The sequence below is a fragment of the Xyrauchen texanus genome, chromosome 37 (assembly GCF_025860055.1).
Source record: "Xyrauchen texanus isolate HMW12.3.18 chromosome 37, RBS_HiC_50CHRs, whole genome shotgun sequence".
In the NCBI taxonomy this organism is placed as follows: Eukaryota; Metazoa; Chordata; class Actinopteri; order Cypriniformes; family Catostomidae; genus Xyrauchen; species Xyrauchen texanus.
In genome coordinates this window covers 27693527-27706054 of record NC_068312.1, presented here as the reverse complement: position 1 = coordinate 27706054, position 12528 = coordinate 27693527, and the positions used below count along the sequence as shown (strand labels likewise).

General features: G+C 38.8%; 1 protein-coding gene across 2 annotated transcripts; it reads left to right on the top strand.

Moving 5' to 3' along the window:
* The first annotated feature begins 999 nt into the window (after nucleotides 1–999).
* Nucleotides 1000–10845, top strand: LOC127630957 (vesicle-trafficking protein SEC22b-B-like). Of its 2 annotated transcripts, XM_052108861.1 has the most exons (6): nucleotides 1000–1204; nucleotides 3034–3143; nucleotides 3359–3519; nucleotides 3621–3767; nucleotides 8690–8810; nucleotides 9245–9390. In XM_052108861.1, the coding sequence occupies exons 1-5, from the start codon at nucleotides 1130–1132 to the stop codon at nucleotides 8806–8808; spliced, it is 612 nt and encodes a 203-aa protein (XP_051964821.1). In that variant the 5' UTR covers nucleotides 1000–1129; the 3' UTR covers nucleotides 8809–8810; nucleotides 9245–9390. The 2 variants fall into 2 exon arrangements, with proteins under 2 accessions (XP_051964821.1, XP_051964820.1); XM_052108860.1 differs by lacking the exon at nucleotides 8690–8810 and having other exon boundaries at nucleotides 9245–10845.
* Nucleotides 10846–12528: the final 1683 nt, after the last annotated feature.

The window sequence follows — 12528 nt, the reverse complement described above, 5'->3', positions numbered from 1 at the left end:
TCATCCAAGACAACTTAATTACTGTATATTAAAACAAATCTGAAAATAGAAAGTTACATTTACTACTAACTTTAAAGAGAAATCTGATGTAAAAAAAAAAGTTTATACTAGACATTATTAACTATTATAACATTTTTAAGTGGAATATAGCAATGTAGGAAAGACTGGCCTATATTGCAATGCCAAGACTGCACTGTCATCACATCACCAAATCAGTGGTTTTAATGCTGACTTCACAGTGTGACTAAACCAACTGACTAAACATAACAAAATGTGGAAAAAGTGAAGCACTGTGAATACTTTCCGGATACACTGTGTGTGTACTGTGTACATGTGATTTTTTTTATTTTATTTTTAATTTTTTAATTTGCTAAAAAGATGTCAAACAAACTTCGTTCACGTTGTCATTATGGGGTATTGTTTGTAGAATTTTGAGAAACAATTTTGGAATAAGGCTGCAAAATAACAAAATGTGGAAAAAGGGAAGCGATGTGAATACTTTCTGGATGCACTGTGATGTTATATATATATATATATATATATATATATATATATATATATATATATATATATATATATATATATATATATATATATATATATATATATATATATATATATATATATGTGTGTGTGTGTGTGTTCAGCAGAATAAAGAAAATCATACACATATGTGATGGAATGAGGGTTTACTTACCCTCATTCCATCACATATGTGTATGATTTTCTTTATTCTGCTGATGAGAGTTTTCATTTTGGGGTGAATAATAACTAAGTGATAGCAACAATCTAACAACCCTTTTGGGTTAGGACGTAACACCTTGCAAAGACTTATAAAAACGGTACCTGACAGATTCTGGAATAATACGAATTAAGTAGCAAACAAGAAATATCATTCATTTCTGTCGTCAAGAAGCAACATTTACAATCAATGCGGAACCAATGCTAGCTGTTAAATAATGTTTGAACTAGCGGGACAATAACACAGCGACACCAAATATTCACGAATTTCCGGCCAGCTCAGCGTACGGAGGAGTGTTATCAAGCTGTAATCCAGACAGACATTTTTACAGCTGTGTTATCTGTTCCACCACTTATCAATTTTCATCAAACCTGACATTACAGCAAAATGGTGCTGCTGACCATGATCGCGCGACTGGCGGATGGACTGCCGCTGGCCGCTTCAATGCAGGAGGACGAGCAGGTATCTGTGCTCAGTGATCTTTATATGTTTTATCATTTACATTAGTGTGTCTGTGTCAGGGGAGGTCAGTGTATGCTGAAAATTTGACAGATCAAAGAGCAATGCCTTGTAAACGTCATGGGTATCTCGTTATCGTGATATATTATCAACAGACAGTAGATAGCTGTCTTGATCTCAAATTGCAGTGGTATAATCACTGATTTAGAGGTTATTTAAACACACACACACGCTTTTTTTCTTCTTCTTTTTTCTTCATTTTTCTCCCCATTTGGAATGACCAATTCCCACTGTTTACTGCCTCATGGTGGCGCAGTTACTCACCTCAATCAGGGTGACAGAGGACAAGTCTCAGTTGCGTCCACTTCTGAGATAGTAAATACATGCATCTTATCACATGGATCGCTGTGCATGACACCGCAGAGACTCGCAGCATGTGAAGGCTCATGCTGTTCTCCGCAATCCACACACAAATTACCATGCACCCCATTGAGAGCTAGAACCACTAATCGCAACCACAAAGAGGTTACCCCTTGTGACTCTACCCTCCCTAGCAACCGGGACAATTTGGTTGCTTAGGAGACCTAGCTGGAATCACTCCGCTCACCCTGGATTCGAACACCTTCAGGGGTGGTAGTCAGCGTCAATACTCGCTGAGCTACCCCTGCTCCCTCGAGGTGCACTTTTAAAAGTTGATGTTCTTTTTTTACCTGACACATCATCTAAGAAACATAAAGTATCTTAAAAAGCCGTTGGACATGGCGAACGATCAAAGACTTCTGTCTAGCACGTTTACATAGAAAAATAATCCGTAAAGAGCACAGACGAACAGAAAAACTTGTTTGGCATGAATGGTCCTTAAGCTGACGTATGTAACCATTTCTGTGTTATACTTTATATTATTCCAGCTTAATTTGCAGAGACAAATATAAGTTGGCCATTTGTAGGTTAATTTTCTCGAAAACTGTAAGTACTGTCATTCTGTGGCTCTTTGAAAATTGCTCTTTTTATTTGAGAAACCTGCTTAGACCCACCACAACAATGTTACTCAACCAATGGTTTGAGTTGGAGGCGGGACCATCTCTTTTTTTCTAAAAACAGAAGATGGGGGGTGTATTCAGAGAGCTGTTTTGAAACCAGTTTATTTTTCCAATTCTGTTTGGTAGCTCTATTGTCACCAAAATTACACACTTCAGCTTTAAGTCCATATAATTTGTCAGCTATATTCCAAGTTTTCCACAACCATGCTAACTGTGTGAGGAACAGACTGGCATCAAAGTCATTATTAACTGAAAATCTAACAAATCTCATTCATGCTTTTTCAATTCAAACCTGCCATGTCATGAGACGTACCAGAACCTATTAATTAATTTGGACTTGTGTGGGCATTCTCCTTTAAGTTCCTTGGAAGAAAAGCAACGTATGTGACCATGTATTCATCTGCAGCTGAATAGCTATAATTGTTAAGTGTGTTAATCTTTTAGGAACCATAAATGCACATTTCAAAAACAGAGTTCAGTCTATTCTGCATATAATGTTGGATTAGGTGGAAGTAGTTTTCTTTTTCAAAGAAAAATAATTAGAGATTTTCCTGCAAATGGGATTCATGTGTGATGGATCTAGTACATGCCCAGAAGTTTCATTAGCTTTACAAAAGACATTTGATTTATGGTCTAATATATTTACATTTCTTCCTTTCATGCTGTCATGAAGGGAAGTGAAAAGGTTTGTTCAACTTTTGCCTTGTGAAATGCCTCAGAAGAGGGTCGAATCTATTGTATCAGTGTAATATTGAGTGTGTTATTTAGTCTAACTATCATGTCTGTTCTCAGATCGGTCGAGACCTCCAGCAATATCAGAGCCAAGCCAAACAGCTGTTTCGCAAACTGAACGAGCAGAGTCCCACCCGCTGCACCTTAGAGGCTGGCTTAATGGCCTTTCAGTAAGTTGAAACTATCCTGAAACTATATATTACATATAATGAGCTAAGTCAATTATTTATCAAATGTAGATGAATATATGGATTCCAAGAAAATTATGCATTCACATTTTTAAAGTTGTTTGTTTTGTAATTTTATTTGTATTATTATTACATAAAGGTACTGTAGTTAATATACACGGGTCATAAAAAGTGTCTCATCTTACCTCTTTTCAAAGCTATGTCATTGAGAAAGGAGTTTGCTACCTGGTGCTTTGTGAAGCCGGGTTTCCTAAAAAGCTGGCCTTCGCTTATCTTGAAGATCTGCAAGCAGAGTTTCATGAACAACATGGCAAGAAGGTGCCTACAGTCTCCAGGCCATACTCCTTCATAGAGTTTGGTAATAGCCCTCACTCTCCACCAGCCAGAGTTTCATTGGCTTCCAAACATATTGCCGATCAAATTCATGCCATCTCGTAATACTTTTTCTCTTGTTTGTAGACACATACATTCAGAAGACCAAAAAGTCTTATATCGACAGTAGAGCGCGCAGGAACATGAGCAATATTAACACAGAGCTGCAGGATGTACAGAGGATCATGGTGGCCAACATAGAAGAAGTTCTACAGAGAGGAGAGGCCTTATCTGGTAAACTACTCGCAGTTCTCTAGTCAGTTTTAGGGCAGATATAATGAGCATATGCTTCTTCTGAATTTGATCTGTGGCTGTTGTCAGCTGTAATGGAAGATCAAAAAATCTAAATCTGTACAATTGACTATATTCACGTAGATGTTCTGTTATCTACATGTACAGTGGCCCCAAAAAGCATTTGGAAGGAATAGTTCGCCACAAAAATTTTAATTCACTCATCATTTACTCACCCTTATGTCATCCCAGATGGTATAACTCTCTCTCTTCAGCGGAACGTAAGCAAAGATTTTTAGAAGAATATTTCAGCTCTGTAGGTTCATGCAATGCCAGTGAATGGTGACCAGAACTTAGAAGGTCCAAAAATCACATAAGTCATCATAATAGTGATCCATACGACTCCAGTGGTTAAATCCATATCTTCAGGAGCAATAAGATAGGTTTGGGTGAGAAACAGATTATTCATATTAAACCCCTCCCACCGAACATCCCACCCGACACAAACACGCACTACTGTGGTCATCAACAACTAGAATATAAAAAAGGAAGATTTTATATATATATATATATATATATATATATATATACACACACTCTCACCTAAAGGATTATTAGGAACACCATACTAATACTGTGTTTGACCCCTTTCAGCCTTCAGAACTGCCTTAATTCTATGTGGCATTGATTCAACAAGGTGCTGAAAGCATTCTTTAGAAATGTTGGCCCATATTGATAGGATAGCATCTTGCAGTTGATGGAGATTTGTGGGATGTACATCCAGGGCACGAAGCTCCCGTTCCACCACATCCCAAAGATGCTCTATTGGGTTGAGATCTGGTGACTGTGGGGGCCATTTTAGTACAGTGAACTCATTGTCATGTTCAAGAAACCAATTTGAAATGATTCGAGCTTTGTGACATGGTGCATTATCCTGCTGGAAGTAGCCATCAGAGGATGGGTACATGGTGGCCATAAAGGGATGGACATGGTCAGAAACAATGTTCAGGTAGGCCGTGGCATTTAAACGATGCCCAATTGGCACTAAGGGGCCTAAAGTGTGCCAAGAAAACATCTCCCAGACCATTACACCACCACCACCACCAGCCTACACAGTGGTAACAAGGCATGATGGATCCATGTTCTCATTCTGTTTACGCCAAATTCTGACTCTACCATCTGAATGTCTCAACAGAAATCGAGACTCATCAGACCAGGCAACATTTTTCCAGTCTTTAACTGTCCAATTTTGGTGAGCTCTTGCAAATTGTAGCCTCTTTTTCCTATTTGTAGTGGAGATGAGTGGTACCCGGTGGAGTCTTCTGCTGTTGTAGCCCATCCGCCTCAAGGTTGTGCGTGTTGTGGCTTCACAAATGCTTTGCTGCATACCTCGGTTGTAACGAGTGGTTATTTCAGGCAAAGTTGCTCTTCTATCAGCTTGAATCAGTCGGCTCATTCTCCTCTGACCTCTAGCATCAACAAGGCATTTTCAGCCCACAGGACTGCCGCGATACTGGATGTTTTTCCCTTTTCACACCATTCTTTGTAAACCCTAGAAATGGTTGTGCGTGAAAATCCCAGTAACTGAGCAGATTGTGAAATACTCAGACCGGCCTGTCTGGCACCAACAACCATGCCACACTCAAAATTGCTTAAATCACCTTTCTTTCCCATTCTGACATTCAGTTTGGAGTTCAGGAGATTGTCTTGACCAGGACCACACCCCTAAATGCATTGAAGTAACTGCCATGTGATTGGTTGATTAGATAATTGCATTAATGAGAAATTGAACAGGTGTTCCTAATAATCCTTTAGGTGAGTGTAATATATATATATATATATATATATATATATATATATATATAGCCGACTTCCATCCCCTGAGGATGACTTTCATGCCAATCATGACTCCGGCTAGGACCCAACTTTATAAATATCTGTCCCCAATATTGACAGCCGTCCCATCACCCAGGATACAGAGTCTGGGGCAAAATTAATAGTGAGTGTCCAATAACTCACACATAAAGTTCTGAACCCCCAAAGCAGCAGATTACCTAATCCTTCCAATGTTTTGCAAAAAATATTCCACAAAACAAAGTTCAGCCAATAGGAGGCATAAACACATGGCATATACAGATTCATCCACAACTGTCCCAAAGGAGTGTTATTCTACTAAACAAACTCCAGCTGCTAGGCGGAACCAGCACAAAAAGTAACAAAACAGGTGCCCAGTTTACACGGACAGTCAAGTATATGTTCAGTGATTTAAGTTCAAGTGGGAGCAAAGTGAGAAATGCACCATGACTTCCTCGGTCCATTGATTTTATGAAAGACATCGCTTGTTGTTGGCATGTAAATATTTTGCAGCCATCCTTAGTATCTATTCTCAATTTGGCTGGGAACATCAGTACAAAAGCAACCTTCCGTTGATGTAAGAGTTTCTTGCATTCTGTCGATGCAAAAGTTTCTTGAAGGGTGTTATTCCACAAAACAAACTCCAGCCACTAGGCTGAAACAACACAAAAAGAAACAAAAAGGTGCTCCTCAGACAGTCAAGTGTATGTTCAGCGAGTCAAGCTAACTTGGGAGCAACATGAAAATCACCAAATGGCTTACTCACCCTATTGTCTCTATGAAAGACATAGCTTGCTGTGGGCATGTAAATATTTCATCCTTAGTATCTAAAAAAAAATCATCCCTTAGTATCTATTCTCAATTGGTTCGGGAACATCAGTGCAAATTCGACCTTCTGTTGATGTAAGAGTTTCTTGCATTCCTTGAAACTATCACGTTTCTCTCTTCAAAGTCTGGGAACAAGAAGATTATGTGGTTCATCCAAGAAAGCCTTCCTTTACTCCTCGCCCGAAATTTGGCCAGAATTGATCGGGGCTTGTCTATTTCCGTGGATCTCGGAGCCGAGGCCCTGTGAGCTTGCTCAATTTCCAGCTTATGGCCTATTACAGTGCACCTGGAAAATATTCACAGCGCTTCACTTTTTCCACATTTTGTTATGTTACAGCCTTATTCCAAAATGGATTAAATTCATTATTTTCCTCAAAATTCTACAAACAATACCCCGTAATGACAATGTGTTTGAAATCTTTGCAAATTTATTAAAAATAAAAAACAAAACAAAATCACATGTACATAAGTATTCACAGCCTTTACCATGACACTCAAAATTGAGCTCAGGTGCATCCTGTTTCCACTGATCATCCTTGAGATATTTCTACAACTTGATTGGAGTCCACCTGTGGTAAATTCAGTTGATTGGAAATTATTTGGAAAGGCACACACCTGTCTATATAAGGTCCCACTTATCAGTGCATGTCAGAGCACAAACCAAGCTATGATGTCCAAGGAATTGTCTGTAGACCTCCGAGACAGGATTTTATCGAGGCACAGATCTGGGGAAGGGTACAGAAAAATTCTGCAGCATTGAAGGTCCCAATGAGCACAGTGGCCTCCATAATCAGTAGATTTAAGAACTTTGGAACCACCAGGACTCTTCCTAGAGCTGGCCACCTGGCCAAACTGAGTGATCGGGGAAGAAGGGCCTTAGAAAGGGAGGTGACCAAGAACCCGATGGTCAATCTGACAGAGCTCCAGCATTTCTCTGAGGACAGAGGAACAACCATCTCTGCAGCACTCCACCAATCAGGCCTGTTTGGTAGAAGGCCAGACGGAAGCCACTCCTCAGTAAAAGGCACATGACAGCCTGCCTGGAGTTTGCCAAAAGGCAACTGACCATGAGAAACAAAAGATTGAACTCTTTGGCCTGAATGGCAAGCGTCATGTATGGAGGAAACCAGGCACCGCTCATCACCTGTCCTATACCATCCCTACAGTGAAGCATGGTGGTGGCATTATCATGCTGTGGGGATGTTTTTCAGCGCCAGGAACTGGGAGACTAGTCAGGATCGAGGGAAAGATGAATGCCACAATGTACAGAGACATCCTTGAGGAAAACTTGCTCCAGAATGCTCTGGACCTCAGACTGGGGTGAAGGTTCATCTTCCAACAGGACAACGACCCTAAGCACACAGCCAAGATAACAAAGGAGTGGCTACGGGACAACTCTGTGAATGTCCTTGAGTAGCCCAGCCAGAGCCCTGACTTGAACCTGATTGAACATCTCTGGAGAGATCTGAAAATGGCTGTGCACTGACGCACCCCATCCAACCTCATGGAGCTTGAGAGTTCCTGCAAAGAAGAATGGGAGAAACTGCCCAAAAATAGGTGTGCCAAGCTTGTAGCATCTTACACAAAAAGATTGAGGCTGTAATTGGTGCCAAAGGTGCCTCAACAAATTATTGAGCAAAGGCTGTGAATACTTATGTACATGTGATTTAAAAAATAAGGCTGTAACATAACAATATGTGGAAAAATTGAAGCGCTGTGAATACTTTCTGGATGCACTATATGTCGAGCAGACTCTGAAAGAGTTAGTTTAGGAATTTCCCCATATCTCTGCCTTCCTCATGCTCAGGAATTCCAACAATTCAGACGTTGTTTTGCCGAATACGATTCTCAAGGTCGTCCAACTTTTCCAAGATGCACTGCAAATCTACCTTGGTCGCTAGCAGATTAGCAGCTAATTCCCTCTCTGATGACTCCAGTTAATCGATCCGTCTCTTACCGTCCTCGATTCTTGTAACCAACTCAGAGAATTTAGCTTCCATGGCCGTAATCGTCTGACCCCCGAATTGTGCCAAGCGTCTCGGCAATTCGCATTCTTTGTGCATATTGCCACCTACTGGTCGGGGCTGGTCAAAGGTGGAGATTTAAAGAAAAAAAAGGACTTATATATTTATCGGTTTCTCACCCACACCTATCATAGTGCTTCAGATGATATGGATTAAACCACTGGAGTCATATGGATTACTTTCATTCTGCCTTAATGTGATTTTTTTTTTTTTTTTAAGATTCAAAGTTCTGGTCACTATTCAGTTGTATTGTGAGGACCTACAGCACTGAGATATTCTTCAAAAAACCTTTGTTTTCTGCAGAAGAAAGTAAGTCATACACATCTGGGATGTCTTGAAGGTGAGTAAATGATGAGAGAATTTTAATTTTTGGGTGAACTATTCCTTTAATGTATAAATATCATTGCATTAGATAACAATCTATCAATTGGCATTCAGTCTACAGAAGACGAGCACACACTGTTTTCAATACACACACTACTTACATCAATACATTTCCAAAAAATAAGGTTTAAAATATAAAGTTATGTAAATTACTATCTGTAATTATGTAAAATTGAAGATTCACTGTCCAAAATTAAGAAAGTGCTACGTATGTACACACTTCCTGGTTAACAAACTAGTTGTTAGTGCAACATATCCATGACTTTATACATCCTCTATAAGTAGCCTACCTTTGAACCAGTTTGTAATAAGTAATGGCTAAAATGAGTCAGTTCTGAGGAAAGAGGACAGATTGAATTGTCTTATTAAAGTTTTTTACCTCTCCCTTAGCATTGGACTCAAAGGCCAGCAACTTGTCCAGCCTGTCGAAAAAATACAGAAGTGATGCTAAGTACCTGAACACTCGCTCCACGTACGCTAAGCTAGCTGCAGGCGGAGTCTTCTTCATCATGCTTATCGTATACATACGGTTCTGGTGGCTGTGAGGTCAAGGGGAATGCGTGAATGGGAGAGGGGCTCTTGAGAAAATTACAGGTGAAAAGCAGATGGACTCTCAAAACATCAACAAGTTCATGTTGTGTTTTAAGGCCTCGAACTGTTCTTAAAGACTGCTGGATCCGACGATTTCCCTCCTAGCAGGCTGTAAAGTCCCTAACCTGATTTTCACTGGTCTCTGTTTTATGAACTACAAAAGTTTGTCTGTGCTTGATTGGATTGTGGAAGGAAAATGTGTTTGTTAGTGTGTGACTGAAAGAGTGAGAATGAAAGAAAGTGTTGTCCTGTATATGTCTGTGTAAAAGAAAAAGCCCATCCTGTCAAGTAATCTTATATACTATATAACAGTACATACAACAGCAGTGTAACCCAAATCTAGGAATTAATTATTCATTAACAGATCTATGTTAATTCAGATTTGTATTTTAAGCACATTTTGTGGGATTAGAAGGGTAGATCACCTAAAAATCATTTACATACACTCACTTTGTTCCAAACCTATAAGGCACTCTTTCCTCAGTGGAACAGAAAAGTAGATATTAGGCAGAATATTATCCTTAGTTACCATTCATTTACATTGTATGGAAAAAATATGCAATTAAGGTGAATTGTGACTGCAGAAGAACATCATATAGGTTTGGAACACATGAGGGAGTAAATCATGGCAAAGTTTTCATTTTGGAGTAACAATAAATTTAATGCTTCTTGGGTTTTGGACATTTGTAAAGACTTCCTTCCAGCGAGGAGGTGTAAAACAAGAACAAACATAAAACACGTGTGACATTAAAACTTCAATCCCACCAGTTATCTGCACAAAATCTAACCTAGTGAGGCTCCTTTTTTCAGATAGTAAAAAACTTTCAGCAGATTTGCAAGGATTTTTCACTTCTGAAAGCCTCATGAAATAGTGTTATATCAAGAAAGCCATTTCAAAGTTGTCTCAGAAGTACTTTTGTTACAAATCTGAGTTTTGCCATTTCAAAATGGACATGCCATCATTTTGAAACTTTCGATAGTTTTGTTGGTATGTATGTTGCACTACACTTCCACTGAAGCGGGGATATTCGTGGTGTTGTCCAATTACTTAATACAGACCTGATCATTGGAGTGTGTCAGGAATAGTGGTGGGCTGCCACATTTTCGAGAAGTAGATATTTGGGTCTATTTTATATGAGTAGTCCAATGTAGTCTACAACAATGCTTATCTGTGTCTGTTGCACTACCCCTTTGCATGGTTGCAGATAACTGACCAGGGTTCCTGCAGCTTTATCTTTCAGAGTTTACATTAGATTGTGTTTCACTAAATGCATTGAAGAACTAAACACACAATACCTGATCAGTCATCATTGTATCAACTGGATAAGACTGACATGCTCATCAAAAGGGCTTTCATGCAGCTCCCGTCACCGAGCCTCCAGTATAAATAAAATGATTAAAACTCAGTTTTTCCTTTTTCTCTGTATGACTTCACAAGACATGTAAAAATAGGTGCTGACACATACAGTCTCACTACATTGTGTGTGCATTTTGTTTTGAGGAGTAATCCAGGTTCAAAACAAGTTAAGCTCAATCGACAGTATTTGTGGCATAATGTTGATTACCACCCATTTTTGGTGGATTTAAAGGCGGAAATGTGATGCTTATAAAAACCACTTAAATTTATTCTTCCATTAACACTTTATTTGAAGAGTAAATTTGTTTAAATCTTTGTATTTATGGTTGTTTTAGGGTTGACGTCATCATGGCAAGTAAGTTGTAAAATTGGATATAGCTTAACACAGAAAAAGTTACTAAACGGTTTTTATCACTCTAAAATTGTGTTTTCAAGGATATTGTTTATGTCTCGTGGTGATACTACTAAACAGTATTTTAACGGATTTGCGCAGTTTACTTCCATTGTAAGTGCCTCACTGTAACTGCATTTTTTCTTTAAAAAAAAAAAAGGAGGGACAAGACAATCAATTTTGTTCTAATTAACATTATGCTACAGATGCTGTCAATTGAGCTTAACTCGTATTAAACTCGAGGTATTCCTTTAAGCTTTGGACTGCCAGTGCCAGTAAACATCTTAATATAAGGTTAATGTCTTCATAGGCCTTCCTGAAGAAATGGTCTCACTAACCTCTGTCTTTTGGGGATTACACTGCCAAACCAGGCAGTTAATTTGTAATTTCACAAGTCAAGTTTAGTCTAGATGGGATCTGGGGTTACTGTCGGATGGCATGAACTTGTAAAAGAGATGGGAAGTTCTGACATGACATAATTTACAAAATCTTAAATGTCATATGCCCTGTTCATAATTCTGAAACTGAGCAATGATTAACAAGAATTAATGTTTTTTTTACAATTTAACTATAAATCATTAGTGATGCTTCCTAAGGTAAGGCAGTGATTACTGAGATGAAGTGATTAGTGTTCAGCTGGTCATGTGATCCTAACATGGCAGCCCCCACGAGGGGACCCTCTCTGTGTAGAATAGTACATTTTCGTATGACTGGAGTTCTCATCTTAGTCATGATTTTAGACATGTTTCCAAATGACTAGTAATTTATTTTGAAAGGAGTAAAACTTTTTAATGAGGAAAATTTTACTGAATGCACCTTTAAAGGCAGAAATGTGTTGCTTATATAAGGATTAACATTAATTCTTCTATTTAGTTGACGAACTATCTCCACTGATATCTTGCGTGTGGTGAGTATACTGTAGATCTATGGCTGCTGTCGCATCTCGCATCATCCAAGTGAATGCTGCACTCTGGTGGTGGATGAACATAAATATAATATATATATATATATATATATATATATATATATATATATATATATATATATATATATATATACACACACTCACCTAAAGGATTATTAGGAACACCTGTTCGATTTCTCATTAATGCAATTATCTAATCAACCAATCACATGGCAGTTGCTTCAATGCATTTAGGGGTGTGGTCCTGGTCAAGACAATCTCCTGAACTCCAAACTGAATGTCAGAATGGGAAAGAATGGTGATTTAAGCAATTTTGAGCGTGGCATGGTTGTTGGTGCCAGACGGGCCTGTCTGAATATTTCACAATCTGCTCAGTTACTGGGATTTTCACGGACAACCATTTCTAGGGT